The sequence below is a fragment of the Lygodium microphyllum genome, chromosome 19 (genome assembly GCF_053477565.2).
Source record: "Lygodium microphyllum isolate KBCC chromosome 19, Lygodium_microphyllum_v1.1.10, whole genome shotgun sequence".
Taxonomy (NCBI): Eukaryota; Viridiplantae; Streptophyta; class Polypodiopsida; order Schizaeales; family Lygodiaceae; genus Lygodium; species Lygodium microphyllum.
The window spans coordinates 102,852,361-102,871,621 of record NC_141153.1 but is presented as its reverse complement, the minus strand read 5'-3'; the positions used below and the strand labels follow the sequence as shown (position 1 = coordinate 102,871,621).

Here is a 19,261-nt window from a genome sequence, read left to right as displayed (position 1 = left end):
TGAGAGAAAGGGATGCCATGTCATGAAGAGCTAGTATGTTTAGTTGTATCCATGACTATAGCCAATCAATAATGTGCTTTTCTCATTTTCTTCTTTACAGATACACATCACCCGTCAAGGCAAAGATGACTCCGGATGAGGTACGTACAATCCAAACGATACCTAGTATGTATAAAAATACAAATATATTACTTCACCTAACCACATTGATCTATACATGCACATGTTCCAACTATACATTCAAAACCACAAGAACACCCAACACCAAAATCTGATCGAGAACTGTCCTGCAAATACACCGAATCGTAGGTACACAACAACAAACCAGATGAGAATGGCAAATGTCACTGAGCAAAAGCCATCAACATATATCAATGGCTTCGCAACGTACGACTACTTCCAAAAACTAATGACTACATCCACTCAATTTCTCGACAACAAACGTCTTGCATCAGATAACAAGATCACAATTGGTACACAACCTCCTACAAACTTCACATTCTTCATTTTTACTTGAAACAACAATACTAACTCATATGCACTAAGCATGCAAGACTCCCCAAAGACATACTCGACAGACTCGAACTTGAGTACGAAGACTCGGTTGACAATCCACTACGAACAAGCACAACCCAAGCGCTTCTGGACACCAGAACAAACGGTATCGGAACATATTCAATTGAGTTATTGCACTATGGATTTAACATCTGGCTCAACCAGTTCGTAGAAGTCACGAAAAAATAAGGCGAGGATATACTAGAAGATTACGTGAAAAAGAACCATTACAATCATGGTCGTAACAATCTTGCAATAATGATCGAGTAGGTCACATACCTATTGAGTAGAGTAGTCTACACCCAAAGACACAATTCCAACTCCAATCCATCCAGCAACATAAGCTACTTAACAAGCAAGTTCTCAAACACGACTTCTTCTCAAACAATTTTTTTAAAAAAACTAACAATATCAACTTCCCTCACAGAAGTGCAAATAGAAGCAAACCAAGAAAAAACCAAACTTCTACCAACATCGAGAAAAGAATCCAACAACACCGAAGAAATCCGGTCAAGAAAATGAAGAAAGACATAGAAACATTCCAACCATTTGAGAATAACTTCGAGGTTAACATAGAAGCAATAGTTGATAATATAGATAAGGCTAGAAGTTTTAAGTAGGCCACCATCCGGTAAAAAAATGCAACCGTGATAGGGTACAACAACCTATATGGACACCCTACAAGATGTAAAAAGTATTATTTTTTGAAGTGATAAAACCTCATTTAACATAGCAAAAAAAACGTGAATGTTCAAACTCACGATCATTGACTCGAAACTACCATCCAGCTAGATTGGTGTGGCTAATTACATTTCTCAGAAGAAAATGACAATGTAATGCAAATGCTTAACAGCCTAGCTGGAGCTGTGTAAGGGGCAGAACTCCAGTTTTTAGCTGGATGGTGAAACATAATAAGATGCCTAAGCCCATCAGGTCCAATCTCCTGATCCATGTAGGCTAGGTCCATATCTACTCCTCAGGAACCAATCAACACTGTATTCACCACAAGTTCCAATACACCAATTACAAATCCATTACCTTGGACTCAGTTTTAGCTGGATGGTGAAACATAATAAGATGCTTAAGCCCATCAGGTCCAATCTCCTGATCCATGTAGGCTAGGTCCATATCTACTCCTCAGGAACCAATCAACACTGTATTCACCACAAGTTCCAATACACCAATTACAAATCCATTACCTTGGACAGGCTTAGACTCAGTTTTAGCTGGATGGTGAAACATAATAAGATGCTTCTCCTGATCCATGTAGGCTAGGTCCATATCTACTCCTCAGGAACCAATCAACACTGTATTCACCACAAGTTCCAATACACCAATTACAAATCCATTACCTTGGACTCAGTTTTAGCTGGATGGTGAAACATAATAAGATGCTTAAGCCCATCAGGTCCAATCTCCTGATCCATGTAGGCTAGGTCCATATCTACTCCTCAGGAACCAATCAACACTGTATTCACCACAAGTTCCAATACACCAATTACAAATCCATTACCTTGGACAGGCTTAGACTCCGTCTCTTTGGTTCTTAGAATCCACCCCAACACAAGGAATGCCATTCTCGCACTGATGGACTACTCGACAACTATGTCTATAGGAAACGCACCCCAGTGACACAGACTGTGATTGAACTAAAGCACATGCATTTGGGTTCGTGATTCCAAAAGGCATGCCTGATGGATTTAACATGTTGCCTACACAATGTGATTCTCAGCTCCATTTCCCAGCTCACTCCCACATACCCGCCTAGCCAGAAAGATTGATCATGCTCACTGATGACTATGTCACGCACCAAAGCACCCCTACGTACAAGGCTCTTTCACTTGGGCATAGCAATTATTCATATGGATCGTTATTTTACGATGTTTCAAAATACACCCAGAACTCGTGTTAGAGTCGCTGAATAATATCCCAAGGTAATTGTTAAACGGCTTCAATCAAATGTAAAATCGGTCTAGTTGAGGTTACATGCAGCTCCATGCTACTCCTCGCTTCAATGGTTGTGTAGTTTTTTCATGAATTTCAAAGATGATTATCACAATTAACTCAGATCAAAATTGTCTGGGGCACAATAAAAGTCAAGGATCAACCACCATTCAACAGTTAAAACTTTCAAATCTTTTGAGAAGAAATATAAATGAAGGCAGGGTTGACTCTCAAGAAGGATCGATCACCACATTCAATGGTTATGTTTATCAAGATTTAACTTCAAAATCTTTCAAGCGAAACAACATAGTGAAAAACAAAACATGACCAGCTGAGACACACTCTCAGAAAGACCATCTTTTTGAAAGACTTAACATTGGCAAAAGCAACTCAAAAGCTTTGGAGAAGTAACTGGGGCTACCAGTGGAATCTCATCAATCATATGGCAGAAGATCCTTGAGAAGATGCCATCAAATATGTATCCCAATAGAGTGAAACGTGTAATTAAGTCCTCATTTGCTTGCTGACCCATGCCATACATCAAAGAATGTGGCACGAAGTGAACACATACTCAACATGTGCATTTGAAAAGGTGGTCAATTTTATGAAGATGGAAGTGTGTATTTGATAATATCAACTATTTAGGATTTACTTCTGTTTGCAAAGGAGGCTTAGCTTGGATCAAGGGAGAGGAGCTGTTTTCAATGGGTGGTAGAGTTGTCCCCCGGATTGGCAGTTGCTTCAATGGCTGCCATTTCAGCTCGAATTTGATCTTCTATGGCAGATATTCGGAATGTCTTGAGCTCATTGTAAGGTGCACCTTCAGCCAGGAGGTATTGAAATACCTCCTCACCATCTGGTCCTCTGGACTTGGCTAGATAGAGTGGTGTCAAACCATATTTGTCCTCCTTGTTGATATTTGCACCATACTGAACCAACAATCCTGTAGTAATTCTTAAGGAGAGAACATAAATTAACTAGTCTGCATGTACCATCTACTTTTCAATGAACAGTGAAGTGAAGAGGAATTCTTAAGTTGAAGAAAATATCAAGATAAAAATGGGCTGTAGCACGTGGCACTACGTAAAGGTTCAGTGCTGCATTGGAAGCATGCCCTTTACAATGTATGCATGGCATTGGCAGCTTAAAACGGTGCTTCAAACACCAAGTAATGCAACATTCATATAGTAACATCCCAGGACAGTCAGCACCCTTGCTGCTTTTTCCACTGAGCCCAGGCATATGCCTGAAAGTGACCCAATGCAAAAGGCCGCATAACCTGCCATCCTTTCCTGAAGGCAGAGAGCTTTCATCACAAAGAAGAGCAGTTGGTATGTTTTAGGCTCAGTGGTTAAAAGTCTCTTGAGGAACATTGGTGGTGTATTTTAATGCGTAGTTGTGACACATGGCTTGTTCTATAGGATCAAAACCACACACAAGTGTGAGGGAGTGCATTACATCTGGTAGCTGGTGCTAATAGATGGATGAAGCTGAAGGTGTCAACATGAACAGAGGCAATGATGTTCTGTATGAAACTACCAACAATGACAGTTGCAGCAGCTCGAACCTACCAACCCGACTTTACTAACAGCTAGCTTAGGAAACCCATCAGAAACAGCTAGATTGGGAGACCCATCAAAAATCTGCATGATTGTTCTCCTTGATTTCAGGATTCACCAATCAAAATTCCAGTCTGGAATTGTGTCCTGAACAACCCCAATTGTGCTTTGCAACTGCAGCCTTCCAGTGTAAATGTGCCCCCAACCTGACCATGTTTACTTGACAAACCAGCTCACAAGCAGCAAGTTATCACAGGCCAGTAAGAACTTTCAGGGGTAACCCAGTCTCATCGGGAAGAAAACGATTGGCTGTTGATGTAAACAGTAAAATCTTAAAACAATTATAGCAGGACAGGAAAGGATACGAACAATAGGGAGGCTTCCTGTTCTTGCAGCCCAGTGTATTGCAGATCTGAAAATTCACGGTTAAGACATGGAACATTAACCTTTATTTTATCTTTCTTTCAACAAAGAATCGACAAGAGGCCTGCACATCAGCCAGATACCTTCCGGTGTGTGAATCTGTGGTGTTGATATTTGCATTTAGTCGAATAAGAGATTCACATATATGAAGGTGTCCACAATCTGCTGCCCAAATCAGTGCCGTTCTTCCAAAACGATCCTTTATTTTAAGAGAAAAAGAGCACACTTTGTAACCATATTGCTTTCGTTCCAAGAGAGTTTGTGCTTAACGAAAAGGAATGTTTGGTTGATTTGATAAATGTTACCGTGTTTCTTAAGATTGTATACTTAATTTGTAACTTAGTCACAGCCTCCCAAAATGGGGCAAACTCTGGAGAATTTACATGCCTTTTTCTGAGTAATTAAAAGGGAAGCCATGAATGGTATGAAAACAGGCATACCAGAAAATGGAATGTAAACACGCACAACACTCCCATTTTCTTTTCAGACATGAAATGATATTGTATTAGTTGAATGTGTGGGGCTTACATCATGGACTTGTTGCCAAAGGGTAACACAATACCGTTGGCAATCGACTTGCCTTTTGCTCCCATTTTTGAAATTTGGCAGCAATCTTCACCAGCACTTGAATTACATTTGGTAAGACGGATACTATCAAGGGGGAAATGACGGCAGGGTGATGATATAATCATCTGTGATGAAGCTTGTTCTCATGAAAAACTGTTTGTTTGTCAATGTAACAGAATCTACACCCACCACTAGGTCCCCATCCAAGGCTGCCCAATCGCCCATACAAGGTATTACATGCAGTAACGAAGTGCCACCCCAAGATAGGGTGCTTGTATCAGTTATCAGGGCACCGTTTAGCCATGTGCCTTTGTGGCTGCCTATTGAGGCACACTGCCCACCTTTAAAGTGGACGTGCATGATGTGTGTCACAGTTCCTACCTCAAACTTTGACTGTGATCTACCACCACGTGATGTTGCTGCCACATGGTCGTATCCTTCTTATGGTTGGGCCCCACATGCATCCCCCTTTCTGTGACTGATTCTTCCTCATGACGGACAGGGAAAAATACATCACCCTGCCAATGGGGTCGTAACCTAGTGGGTTGAGTATTGTGGGTGCGTGAGTTCAAACCCCTTGGTTTCCACATCCGCGATGGCACTAATCATTTCGCATCTAAAAATGCATCACCTTGCCACATGGCTCATGCAATAATCACATGAGCACCAGCTACTTGGATGGCTCTTTATGGCACTGCCATGTCATCCAACATGCCTGCAAGCATATTGCATGGCGCCAACAAACTAAGATTAGGGGAATATCCATGCCAGCCAGGGAATCTCCATGCCAACCAGCCAATGCTCAAGGGCTGCCAGCATAATATGTTGAAACTTGAACCCCTCTTTTAAACCTGTAGACCATAGAAAACAAGGGTTAAAGAACACTCTCGGGCGTGCATCGCCTCCTCCATGCCTCATAATAATTGGCCATGGCCATCCTGAATGAGCTCCTCAAGCCACCTTCACATGCACCATCGGTGGAAAACAGGAGGGAGTTATGCACAACCTCCAATTAGCCATGTTATCACCATCATCAATCTCCACACAAATATTGGGTAGAAAAAACCATATTCAGCACATGCTTGCATGTGCTCCCCATCCCTACTCCCACTAGTATTGTCCCATACCACCCTTTTCAAGAGTGAAGCAGAGACTTTAGGCTTGAACCTTCGTAGCCCCATGAGCTTCTAGTGGTTTTGTGCATGTCACCATTGCACATGGTGGAGACCAAGTTGATATTCTGATACTAATGAAACATGCCGCACTGCCATATAAGCATGGAACAAAAGATAAGGCGATGTTGAAACCCGCCTTCGGTGAATCTAAGGGCGATGAACTTTTGCTTTGAAAGCACTTAATCTTGAATACAAAAATTCAGCGATAAAAAAGTAAAACAAACAATGGAGCTAGACTAATGAAACATGCCGCACTGCCATATAAGCATGGAACAAAAGATAAGGCAATGTTGAAACCCACCTTCAGTGAATCTAAGGGCGATGAACTTTTGCTTTGAAAGCACTTAATCTTGAATACAAAAATTCAGCGATAAAAAAGTAAAACAAACAATGGAGCTAGAATGCTCCAGTATTTCTTCATCATTACTGAATAGATTTTTCCAAACTTCATTTCCACCTTCCAGGTGGCTTGTGATGAATGAACACTGTTGTGACTTGAGGAATTCAACTAGGACAGCTCAATTGGCCAGCTGTTGTGGTGATCTATAAGTTTTGTAAACAACACCTTTGAAACAGTCATATTCTCATTTCCGGGGTGGTCTTATTTTTCTCAGCATAGCCATAAAGTTCAAACAATTACTTTGTGTCCACTTGATTGGCCAGACATGGAAATATTGTGAAGATATTGACCATCCATTACTGAGACTATGATAACTTCTCTGTGCAAAGCAGTCAATAGATAGAGCATATGGTAGCTTTGGCCTCTACGATACACGAAAGCAATTGTTTGAATGTGGCTTTACACTCAAGGCATCTCAAACTTCCACAAACATTGAAGGCTTCTCCCATGAGCATTTGGTCCACTACACCTAGGTTGACAACCTTGCAAACATACATGTTTACACATTCACTAGGAAGCTCTCCATATGGAAGAAAAACACAGTCATCATTGCCTATAGAGACTCTTTCTAAAATTTGGTCTTTTCTGGATATTTTATGTATATTTTCATGCACCTTTTTTCATTCCCAAGTAATACATTACCGCAATGTTTGCATTAATTAGCCTTTAAGATGCATAATTTAAAGAACCATGATAAAAACTGCATCAGATTTAAAGCCGATCTCAGACCATCATAGTGTGATAACCTGTCATTATAATCTTGCCCTCACAGGAGAATATGCTCTGTTAGTTCTTTAAAAAGAGGGGATACCTTAGCATCAATATCAAAATCTTTGTCTTTTGCAAAGCCCATAATAGCCCTGTGATCACCACGCTCACAAGCATCAAAAATGTTTCTGATTTGTGGTTTTGCCCCTTTCACATCATATATAGCAAAGTGTCGATTAGAGCCCGATGGTTGAATTGAACTCTTGGGTTCTTCCTGGCCACGCTTTTCATTCAAGCTCTTCTGTGAATCTTGCTTACTCATCTTGCTGATAGGGAAGCAAGAACTTAAAGAATGGTATTCCTATCAAAATATGAATGGCAAACATCACCTCAATTCTCAAAATGGTCACAACTTTCCTTATTACATTTTGTATTGGAAGACACAAATGACTCTAGGTGGTTACAAAGCAAAACAAAAATATTTCTTTGGAAACCTATAAATTTGGACAATATCCATGTTAATGAACCATCTTTTGTCAATATATACACAATTCGTCCTCTAGCGCTTTGTCAAAACCAACCATCTTGTACATTGAGTAGAAGGAAGAGGTTTGTTTTCTAAGAAAACCAAAAGAGGTAAATATGATATAATGATAAGATTAAATACAAGACATCATGCCATGACCACAAATAACTGCATCCCTCTGGTTAATGTAGAGGCCAATGGCTGATCGCTCAAACACACTGAGCTATACAAGTTATAGCCACGTAGTTCATTACTGGAACCTTAAAGTCTGACTTATTTGTATGCCTCGTCTAAGCCTTCACAAGAATCTTGCCTAAACCTAAGCAAAATACTGGAGGTTTTTAACACATTAGTCTCTTTTTTTTAATGTTAGATGTAGCTAATGCATGACTCCTGTCATACACCTCTCCTCTGTTGAATTTATGTCCAGCTCCATATCGTGGACATTTCTATGTGACTGTGCTCCAATCCTGGTTGTCCCACATGTCAGAATGTCCAAGTTGGACCTATTTTGGTCCTCTCCTAGGTTGTCCATCATTTTCCCACAATTGCAAGGCAGCCTGTTCTTTCATGACTGCCTACATATAGGCAATCACATTTATATACTTTGGTTCTCACTTCACTGTTTTGCAGCTGGGGCGCACAAGTTGGAAGCCTTGTTCATGTCAGCCACTCTCTTCAAGTTTTGCACCTCTATTTCCATCATGGTATCAAAGCACAATCCAGAATGAGTGCGGCAATGGACGACTGCTTGGAGGACCCTGCACAAAGGGGAATGTAACCTAAAAATCCCCCTCTTGCCAACCTATAACAAGAATGGATCATATAGAAGGATCCTCAACAAAGACGGCTTGCTCGGTGAAGAAAAACTGGGTACCGAGTGTAGTAAAGCTATGAATCGAGAGAAGTGTGAAGCCCAAATTTGGAACATGTAGGACTTCTAAAGCGGAGCTCGATGGACTATTGGGCAATAGTGGCAAAGTACCAACACCTCTAACAAGCACCGAAGAAATGCCACCAACAATGACCATACCCTTTGATGGATAGAGATCCTGTAGCCAATCTCTTCCAAAAGTCATATGATTCAAAGCACTAATGTTGATGAGCCAAGGCCTCCTAAAAGATGAGACAACTGAAGTAGAAGGTGTAACGGACACTCAAGCAAGGACAGCCCTTGTTTCATATGCAAGCTGGGGGGGCCACTGGTTTAATGAAGTTTCTAGAAGATTGCAGAACATTCTAGAGAATATGTACATCATCATTATGTCAGCACTGATGTCAGCCTACTATGTGTCACTATGATGTGGCATGCCATCTGTCAACGCCAAGTCATGCCATGTGGCATCCTCTTGTAACGACATGTGTTCCCGTTAACCTCCCTAGGCTTTAGTATAAATAGGGGTCATGGGCTACAAGCCCTTAAATCTTGCCAAACTATTATGGGTTCGACAGCAAGTGCTCTTTGAGAGTGAGGAGATTGCTCTCAAAAACTTACAAGAGTAGAACTTGAAAGAGAAATTGGACTAAAACTTGATTGCAAGACAACTCGATTACAAGAACAATGCTCACAAGAGCATGGCTTGATTTCCAAAACAAGACTCAAGACAAGACTAGAACAAGAGAAGTGCAGGTAATAGGCTTGTATGCAAAGCTAGAAAAGTGTTCTTTCCATCAAACTGAAGTTGAGTTCTTGGGGTACATCATTTCTGAAAAGGGGATTTCTATGGACCCTAAGCAGGTACAAACTATTCTAGAATGGGAGACTCCTTCATTTATGCAAGATGTTCAATGCTTTTTGGGATTTGAAAATTTTTATCAAATCTTTATCAAGGATTACTCTAATATTACTGCCCATCTAACCAACCTAACTATACAGGATAAGTTTATATGGGATCAAAAGGTTGAACAAGCTTTTCAAATATTAAAGCAAGGCTTCGTCTTAGCACCCATTCTCATCCATGCAAATCCATTGAAGCCCTTTATCATAGAGACAAATGCCTCAGATTTTGCACTTGGAACTGTTCTATCCCAAATCAGTGATGACAATTCAGTTCATCTAGTAGCTTTCCACTCAAGAAAATTCTCTACTGCAGAAATCAAATATGAAATTTGTGATAAAGAACTTCTAGTTATCGTGGACTCCTTGGAGAGCTGGCGATACCCACTTGAAGGCGCCCCTCATAAAATCACTATCTATACGAATTACAAGAATCTAGAATATTTTATGACTTCTTGTATCTTGAATCCTCGCCAAGCAAGATGGAGTGGTTTCCTATCTAGATTTGACTTGAACATTACCTATAGGCGTCGCCACTAATAAAGGAAAGCCAGGCACTTACTCAAAGATCCTACCTGGCACCAAAAGAAGGCGATGAAGCCCATGACCAACAAAATTCAGTAATCTTGAAACCTAAGCAATTGAAGTTACAGCTAACAGCAAAGCCCCAAAAGACTTTGGATTCTTATCAAAGGTCAAGAAGGAAATTACAAAAGACTCATTCGCCAAGGACATAAGGAAGCAATTATCTCAAGTTCAAAACAAACTCAAAGGGATTTTCAAGATATTTATGGATTGCTCTATTATAAAGGACTCTACATTCCTCCCGGTCTAGATATACCCAAGAAGAGACATGATCTCCCCTCAACATGGCATTTTGGGGCTAACAAGGCAATCGAACTAGTTTCAAGGGATTTTTGGTGGCCGCAAATGTGGAAATAGTCAAGGACTTTGTGCGTTCTTGTGACACGTGTAATCGAGCTAAAGTTCCTCGCCATTGACCTCATGGCCTTCTTCAACTATTACCTATTCCAAGTAAGCCATGGTCATCCTTATCCATGGACTTCATTATTGAATTACCTTCTTCCATAGGGTATGATTCTATCTTGGTGATGGTTGATCAATTCACAAATGGCATATTTTATCCCGACAACCAAGAGTATCAATGGAGAAGGGACAACAAGACTCTTCTTGGAACATGTATATCAACACCACGGGTTATATCTATTGATATTGTCTGTGATCACAGCCCCCACTTTAAGTCTAGGTTTTGGAGAAGCCTCTTTAAACTTCTGGGAGTACAAGTGAATCTTTCTTCAGCCAATTACCCACAAAATGATGGACAAACAGAAAGACTGAATCAAGTCTTGGAGCAATACCTTAGATGCACAATCAACTATCATCAACACAATTGGGTGGATCTATTACCCCTTGTTGAGTTTACATACAATAATTGCTCCCATGACTCCACTCAATTAATACCATTCTTTGCTAATTATGGTCAACACCCAAGGATAGACAATTATGTAAGATCACAATAGAAGAATCCAACTACTACAAACTTAGCTCAACATCTCTTTGATATTTATAAAGAGTTGCTAGCACAAAACAAATAAGCTCAAGAGAAATATAAGAGAAATGTAGATAAGCTTTGCATGCAACATCCATCATACAAAATTGGAGATCAAGTTTGGCTTCTTCGACGTGGTCTACGTCCAAGAAATCTTTGAATGATCTAAGTTTTTCTCGCCCCTCCCATTCCCTAAACCTCCGTAGGCTATAGTATAAATAGGGGTCATGGGCTACAAGCCCTTCAGTCTTGCCAATACCAGTTGTGAGGCTCCTAAGAGGTAAGTCATCTTCCAATTCTTGTCTTATTCTATAATAGAAGGCTTCTCCATCTCATAGATGTGAAGAAGCATAGGCTCATAAGTAATAGTTGGGGTAGAGGTAGAGGAAGACTCAAATGGTGTAGCTCCGTCCTTTGCTCCCAGTCAACGAGGGTATTTTTTCCAACACTTCTTATCGGGATGGATGCCGTTCCCACAGTGTGGACATTTAGGTTTTCCCTCTAAATTTGTCTTTGAGGGCTTTACCTACTTCTGGTTCTTGTTCTTGGCCTTGTTGTTCTTATTGCCCCCTTCCAAAACTCCAATAGAAGCTTTCATGGAGGTGGATCCACTGGTTCCAATCTCCTTGAGTCGCTCTTCATGTTCCAAAACAAGCGAGCTGGTTTCTCCCGCAAAATGGTCTCCCGAACTCTAGAGATGCATAAGCTAGTGCAGAAGACATCAAACTTGGAGACGAAAGGTGAATAACGAGAATCATCACCATATCTTTGGATGTCGTCATGTTGAGCTATGCAAGCTCATCCTGCAACTCCTTAATCGTGACGATATGGTGCTTCATGGAAGAAGAGTCATCAACTTAAAATATTTGTAGCTTCTTTTCTCTAGTAATACAATGGGCAAAGGTCTTCAGCTGATAGAGAGAAGAGAGCTTCACCCAAACCTTCACTATAGTCCGAAGTCTACAAACATGAATAAGGATAGAACTGGGATAGAATCCTACCAAACCACGAAGAAAAAAAGATCGAGCTCTAGAGTTGAGCCAATCCTAGAGAGCAACTTTGTCCATAGTGAGACGAATGTAGGGATCCACGATTGGACGGGGTATCACAGTAGTGACAAATGCCCATAGATCAAAGCATAGTTTTTATCAGATGTGTCTGATTGGCCAATCATACATCTGAAAAACGTATGAAAACAAGAATAAGAAATCATGTTTCATACTTGACATACTTCTGGGAAAATAAAACGGGCTAGAAAAAGCAGTAAACATGACAATTTTGCCAAAAAGGCTGTGACCTGGCAAAAAACATGGAGAACGCTTGACATTTCACCCAAGAAGGTGTCACTTGCTATCACCTACCTTCTCCTTGCCCCAAAACGTGGAAACTGTGCAACAGGTTGATTCAGCCTTCAGCCTTGATACCAACTGCCCCAAAGTTGAAGTGTAAGTTTTTTCTTACTGTTTTTCCCCTCTTTCTCATCTTTTACATGTGCGTTTTTTGTTTGTCTGAAATTTCAGACTGCATCTCTCTATGTCCCTCCCTCTTTCTCTCTCTTTCTCACATATCTAAACTCAAGTCTAAGTGGCTGATTACAGTTGCAAGTTTCTTGGACTGAAGTCTGAAATTTTGAAATTTTCAGAAATTTTTGACATTAACAGCCACTAAACTCTCAAATTCCTGAGAAACACTCTTTTCCCCTTTAGTATTGGCTTTAAAATCTCTGAAATTTCTCATTTGACAGCTGAAATCGACATTTCAGCAAGCTAAATTGGTTGTAATGTCTTCATCTAACAAAGCTTTGTCCCCATTCTTCTGCTTCAGGCCAACACAAATGAGAACAAAGAAAAAAGTGGAATGGGAATCTCTAAAAATTGTGAAGCAATGTGAAAGGGCCAAATTTACATGCAAGTGCAAGTGGTGTCAACACACTTGGGATTCTAGTTTTCATTCAACTTGTTAGCTTACTTACTCAATATAGTAAAAGATACTAGTTTAGATGCACTTTTACTATTTTCTAAAATTAAAATTAAGGCAACATATGATTCAGCCCTAGGGTGTGAATCATACTCCAATCATACTTTCATACCCGTCTATGTATGGCATATGATTGCCGTATGAGAAGACTATGGATCGAAGGTATCCAATATACACTCCGCTTTGCAGGACCAAAGGGAGTAGTTGACGCAATTGAGTAGATCCTCCTTGGGTAGCGATGGAAAACATGCACTTGTGTAGATGGTGCTAGAATGGCCACAAGGGGCCCCATAGTATGTGCCTTGTTAGAAACATATAAAGTAGTAGGAGAATGAGACTGCTCCATTCTTTTGGATCTATTTGAGTGACGATCTTTGGATGGATCTTTGGATGATCGTGGCTCTAGATTTCAATCTTCTTCACATCGCTCACGTTTTGACTAATGGAAACATTAGTCTTCAAAAGAGTGGATTAACTCTTCGTCTGAGTCATCGAACCTATAAAACCAGAAATCCATCTTCTCTCAAAAATATGCAAAACACACAACAAACTACACCATTTTGATGCTGGGATGTCCAAATGGAGGAGAAATGAGCTACATTCTTGCAAAACTTGTAGATCTCACCTGCACACTTCATAGAAGGCTAGACGAATGCAGAAAATCAGCATTCTTTGCAATGAATCTATACCAAACAGCAATTTGAGTGTGGTCTTCTCTTCATAGAATCTCCAAGTCCTCTCTTGGTTATGATACCATATGAGAGTGCGCAATGAAAGAAGAACACCAATGTGGAGAATGATAGGAAGAGAGAGCAGAGAATGGAAGAAGAAATCTGCATTGAGTTCAAAAGAATGCTAAATACAAAGCGTACTGATCACAGCCCAAGATGTCAATGAGTACCAAATCAGGTTTATGACAAAGGAATGCCATTGGATGATAGAGAGTGTTGAAAGTTGCAAGAATGCCAATGAACAGGAGCAGCTATAAATAGCTAATGAAGACTAAAGCAATCCGACTGTTGCAAAAGGATGGCCTAAAACTCACCGACCTGGGTCTAGCGATGAATTTACTAATGGAAATGCTGATCCCCAGGAATAAACTAGTCGTCCCAATGTGAATGCAGCCTCTGGTCTCACTAGAAAAAAAAACATATTGAGCGGGATCTCTAACACAACCAGTGTGGAGATACTAAAACTAAATGAAATGTGTAATGCATTGAAATGCACACTCTAGAAAGAGCTGCCACATCCATCAAAACACATGAAATAACAAGCATATCAAATATCAGAGCTTATAATGCCCCATCTAACTCATGTTAAAAGACGCGGATCTAGAGCATGGATATGGCGGATGGAAGACGAAGATTAAGCTTATGATGACAGAGACAAGACTTGAACTGTTACACAAGTGAATTAGGCTCCAAGATGGAAGCTTGGACTCATAAACACAATCTTGTGTAAAAGACTGACAATAACCAAGACACTAACTGAAATGGTAAAGCATCATGATATTGCATTCATCTTATATGTGTAAAAAGTGGTAGTCAAGTACAATGCTTTATAGTTGTTGGATGGGTAGCAGTTTTCCCTCTCTGTACATATGGGATTCTTGCAGTCTGCATGTCTTCAGCCCAAACTGCGTCATACAAAGAGGCTACATTAGGTGTGATTGCAAATATCTCAACACCCCTCCTCAATCACAACCAAGAATTACAAAGTGTGTAGAGGCTTTTATAGTTGCTGGATGGGTAGCAGTTTTCCCTCTCTATGCATATGGGATTCTTGCAACCTGCATGTCTTCAGTCCAAATTGCCTCATACAAAGAGGCTACATTAGGTGTGATTGCAAATATCTCAACAACTCAACCTAAGTCTCACAAGTAGAGGATGATTGTGTAAGACACAAATGGCTGCTAACAACCTCCCTTGTGGTGGCAACGTCCTACATCCATTTTGGCACTATTGACAACCACAAGTGTTTCTCCTGTAGCCATAGAAACATGAAACGGGGAATGGGAACGGGGACGAAGCATAAAGCCCCAAATTGCCCCTTGATCCAAAGCACAATTGGGTATCCTAAACACTTGCATGCGGATCTTTCAAATTTAAGATGGACAAAATTCTTCAGATCTGTTGTAAACTCTCTAATTTACTGCAATCTTCATGATAATGCCACTTCCATTTGTGGGCACACTTCTCTAGGAAGCTGAGAAACCCTAATTAGAGCAGTAATCAGGTCTGATGGCAGAAAAACAGTGATGTATATGTATGGATTTGCTGAGAGGAGAGAGAAAATCAGTGAGAAAGAATCTTTCAAACAGTAACTCTAATGGTGATTCTAATTGCACCAACATTTTCAAAGGAGGGTAGAACACCAGCATGGCTAATGCAGCTAGTGAGCCCTCCTCTATGCTCATCACTCTTGTATTATCTTTCATGTTGCATTATTTAATATCTATGCTCATCACTCTTTTATTAGCTTTCATGTTGCATTATTGTGACATGGTATTGCACTTGTGCTTCTCTTAGAGCATTCACTTCTCTTCCTATGTGCCCTAGTACTGCCTTTTCCATCAAGCCTTCATCCTTGTTCTGTCTTCTACAGCAGGTGGCACCTACCCTCCTGCTCCATGTGCTAAATTGTATTTCATTCTATACCTCAGCAGAGGTCCATGTTATCTGTTCATTCATATTCATCATTTTGCATCTTTTCTTCACCATATGTATCTGAACATTCATTCAAGGAGTTTGTATCTTATGCACTTGATTAGCCCACTTTTCCTCGTAGAAAAAACAGAAATAATAGCAAGATTGATAGAAAAATGTGCAAGCTTGCAATAGACAACAAGCAGGACAGGAGACACACCAAGTGGCAGCTAAGTAAGCAATGACATACTTACATAATAAAGAAGCAATAAGCAAGGAAAGTAGGGCTAAGTGAGGAAAGGGTAAGCCAAATGACCAATCAGGCAGGCTAGGCCAGTTCATTGAGCAAGTTAGCTATTTAGGTTATACATCAATCTACTCTACACCCGTAAAGTCCCACTTTTCGATGTGTTAGAAGCAACCACTAACAAATTAGCAACGGCAGACTGAAGTGACCAGCCTTGTCAGCAAATCAACTAGGCTGCAACTTTGACTTGCCCACTTTTACAGGTTCAGCTGCACCAAGCCTGTTAAAAATCCCACTTTCCCATGTCTGGAAGACAACCATGAATTTGACACTAGCAGACTGAAGATTTTTCTCAAGGTGTTTTTGCAATGTGGGATCACAAATGGGCACAGAACCAAGTTCTTAATGGGTGCACTAAAATTTCATATCCATTCAGAATCAACGCCCAAAGTGAAAATGTCATTGCGGAACACTACAGAACACTAAGTCACAAACGGGTGCAGGACCAAGTTCTTAATAGGTGCACTAAGATTTCATATCCATTCAGAAGGGCTGACGTTATATTCAGAAGCAACGCCCAAAGTGAAAATGTCGTTGCAGAGCACTATACAACACTAGGTCGCAAAGTAGCAGGCAATACCAGCAGCATGGGATGCATTATCACCCTCTTTCTATGGTGGAAGAGGTTTGGGAAATATTATGAAAATTTGCTCCTCCATTAATCTGTCTGCAGCAGTATACATCCGCAAGGCGGCAGTCTATAAAGCAAGCTATACAATACATTCTTGCAATTCGGTCATCTCTCTTCGTCGCATCACAACATGACAAAAGCGTTTGCAATCTCTTGATCGACTGTAATCTTGATAGACTGCATTATCAACTATACCATACTGCCTGAAAGGGAGGTCTCAAAGATTACCAAAGCGATGAGTAGCCAAAGGCAGCCACGAAAGACAGCAGCGGGTGCAAAAGCTCATCAATGAAAGGGTTGTCCACGCTCATCCACGTCTCATAACGTCTGCTGATCCCAAGCTCCTCGATAAACTATTAGTTGTCGCATGCTTCTCTTTCTCTTTAGCAAAGGTACCTGCGGCACATGTCGACCTGACGCTCGTATCGCCGCCGAACCTCTACTCTTCTGTCATCTGTCTCGGTGCAGTTTGCGCCAACCCCATGCCACAGCCATCTACCAACCGCGGGAGACTATCGAGAGAGAGAGAGAGGGGGGGGAGGGGCCGCAAAGCGGTTGTTCACGGTTAATCGTTTTCTCTTGTAGTGCTTATTGTTATACATGAAATACGTATATAACTTTAATTTTTTGAACGGAACCATTCCGATTGTTATATCAATTATCAAAAGAGACTAAAGCCTACTACAAGCTTCATCCGGACTTACGACGGGTTCGTCCCCCCTTCACAATGTAAATATTCATACTTTTTTGCAGCAATATATAACTTAATGCTTTCATTGGAGAAAAAGAGAGAAGCAAAAACATCTAGCTAGCTTAGTTATAATCCTACGACCACCTAATTCTAGTCTATACTATTAGTTAAGGAGAGGTGGGGGACGGGTGCCACGTGGCAGCCCCCCACCTCCCTACAAAAAGAAAAGGAGAACGCCGGGGCGGGTGCCACGCGTCCAACACCTGCCCCCACCTGTAAAAATTGCGCCAAGCGTCGGGGCGAGTCTAGGCGCCGAGCGCCTAGTATTTATAAAAGTCCCTACACATTGTGTGGTTGTCTAAAGGAAGAGGACGTCCAAAGACGAGTGGAATACACTACGGTTGACTTTAAACTAGAAGCAAAGACAATTAGAATACATGGTGGTTGATTTTGGACTACAAGCAAGGCAGAATAGTCTAAGAAGGTGCTTATGGATTTATCATCATTTCTAACAATGGAATTGGTGTCATCAACAAAGAGGTTCATGATTGTGTCTTTTTGGTGATAGGGTGACTTAGATACATCTAATGTTTGCTTCTCAAATTCATCCTAAATTAACCATCCTAGAGCATCTATAGCAATGTATCAAGAAGGGGGGGCAAGGATAGCAACCCTACCTAATGCCTTTCTTTAGAAGGAAAGGAAAAAATGGACATCTTTGATTATTTTCTTCCTCAAATTCATTGTAGATTAACCAGCCTACAAGATCTATGACAATGCATAAAGAAGGGTAGCAAGGCATCATCCCTACTTGATGGACTTCTTTAGAACAGAAGGGGCAAATGGTAGTATCATTAATGGTCACAATAGAGGTGGTTTGGGGTCATCCATTTCAAATTGAGAGACATAATACTAATGTATTCGAAAAGTCTCTCACTGACCACTTTAACTTAGTAAAAGAAAATAAACTTAGTCTTTAAAATTTTCTTGATGGGTTTAATCTTTTATGACCCTGGCTCTTTGATATTTTAGGACAAATCTTTGATCATTTCTTAACAATTTTGAGGAATTTGAGATTGCCTTGAGAGTTTTTAACATATTAAGGGGGATTTTATAAGGTCTTATCAATCTTTGAAAATCTCATTTTTCTACTATTGCTGATGCCAAGAGGCATATTTCACACTGGATTCCACGAGGTTTTGCGGTGGATTTCGCAAAATTATATTTATTTACTAGGGCTCGTACACAAGAAGGTGGATTCCTTGTGCGAAAAGTTGATGGGGACGCTTGTCCTTTTCGAGCGTCACATTAATTTAATGTGTAAGTGGGTGATTCCGCAAAATACATATTTAAATTAATGGACGTTTATGAGTTTAGAGTGCGCACTCATATTAAATTAAGGTTAGGACAGAGTTCCAACCTATTTATTTATTTTGTAGCTGAAGACTATTAGGTATTCACTTTTGTCGATTTAATTTTATTATTTTCTAGCAATTGTGAATGCTTTAGTTGATGTGTAGAGCAGGTGGCGGTGGCACTAGGAAGCACTGGGCGATAGCATGTATTCAAGTTATTTAGAAGAAATTATCATTTTGATGGGCGCGCATCTTAAGCGTGGCGCCAATATTTATTTTGATGTACTTATTTATTGAAGCACTTGACATATATTTATTATTTTGTATGCACATGGGCGCACGATTTAAATATTTAATATTGATCATTGTATTTGGGCACAGTCCGACTCTTGGGACACCCAACTGCTTTATTCTTTATTTGGACAAAAGCTAAAGCATGCTAATTGTAAAT

General features: G+C 40.4%; 1 protein-coding gene across 1 annotated transcript; it reads right to left on the bottom strand.

Moving 5' to 3' along the window:
* Positions 1–2,739: 2,739 nt before the first annotated feature.
* LOC148020225 (uncharacterized) lies at positions 2,740–17,310 on the bottom strand. The gene is made up of 5 exons (XM_087700545.1): positions 16,993–17,310; positions 7,435–7,692; positions 4,565–4,680; positions 4,424–4,470; positions 2,740–3,442 (listed from the first exon to the last, which is right to left on the bottom strand). The coding sequence occupies exons 2-5, from the start codon at positions 7,651–7,653 to the stop codon at positions 3,201–3,203; spliced, it is 624 nt and encodes a 207-aa protein (XP_087556671.1). The 5' UTR covers positions 7,654–7,692; positions 16,993–17,310; the 3' UTR covers positions 2,740–3,200.
* Between the last annotated feature and the right edge of the window lie 1,951 nt (positions 17,311–19,261).

What these genes read in the sequence shown, in the direction of transcription:
- LOC148020225 (XM_087700545.1), bottom strand. Translation starts at nt 7,653, where the DNA reads ATGAGTAAGCAAGATTCACAGAAGAGCTTGAATGAAAAGCGTGGCCAG. An exon ending in ATTTTGATATTGATGCTAAG is followed by an intron (nt 4,681 to 7,434) that starts GTATCCCCTCTT and finishes CTTAAAATAAAG; the next exon opens with GATCGTTTTGGAAGAACGGC. An exon ending in AGGAAGCCTCCCTATTGTTC is followed by an intron (nt 3,443 to 4,423) that starts GTATCCTTTCCT and finishes GAATTACTACAG; the next exon opens with GATTGTTGGTTCAGTATGGT.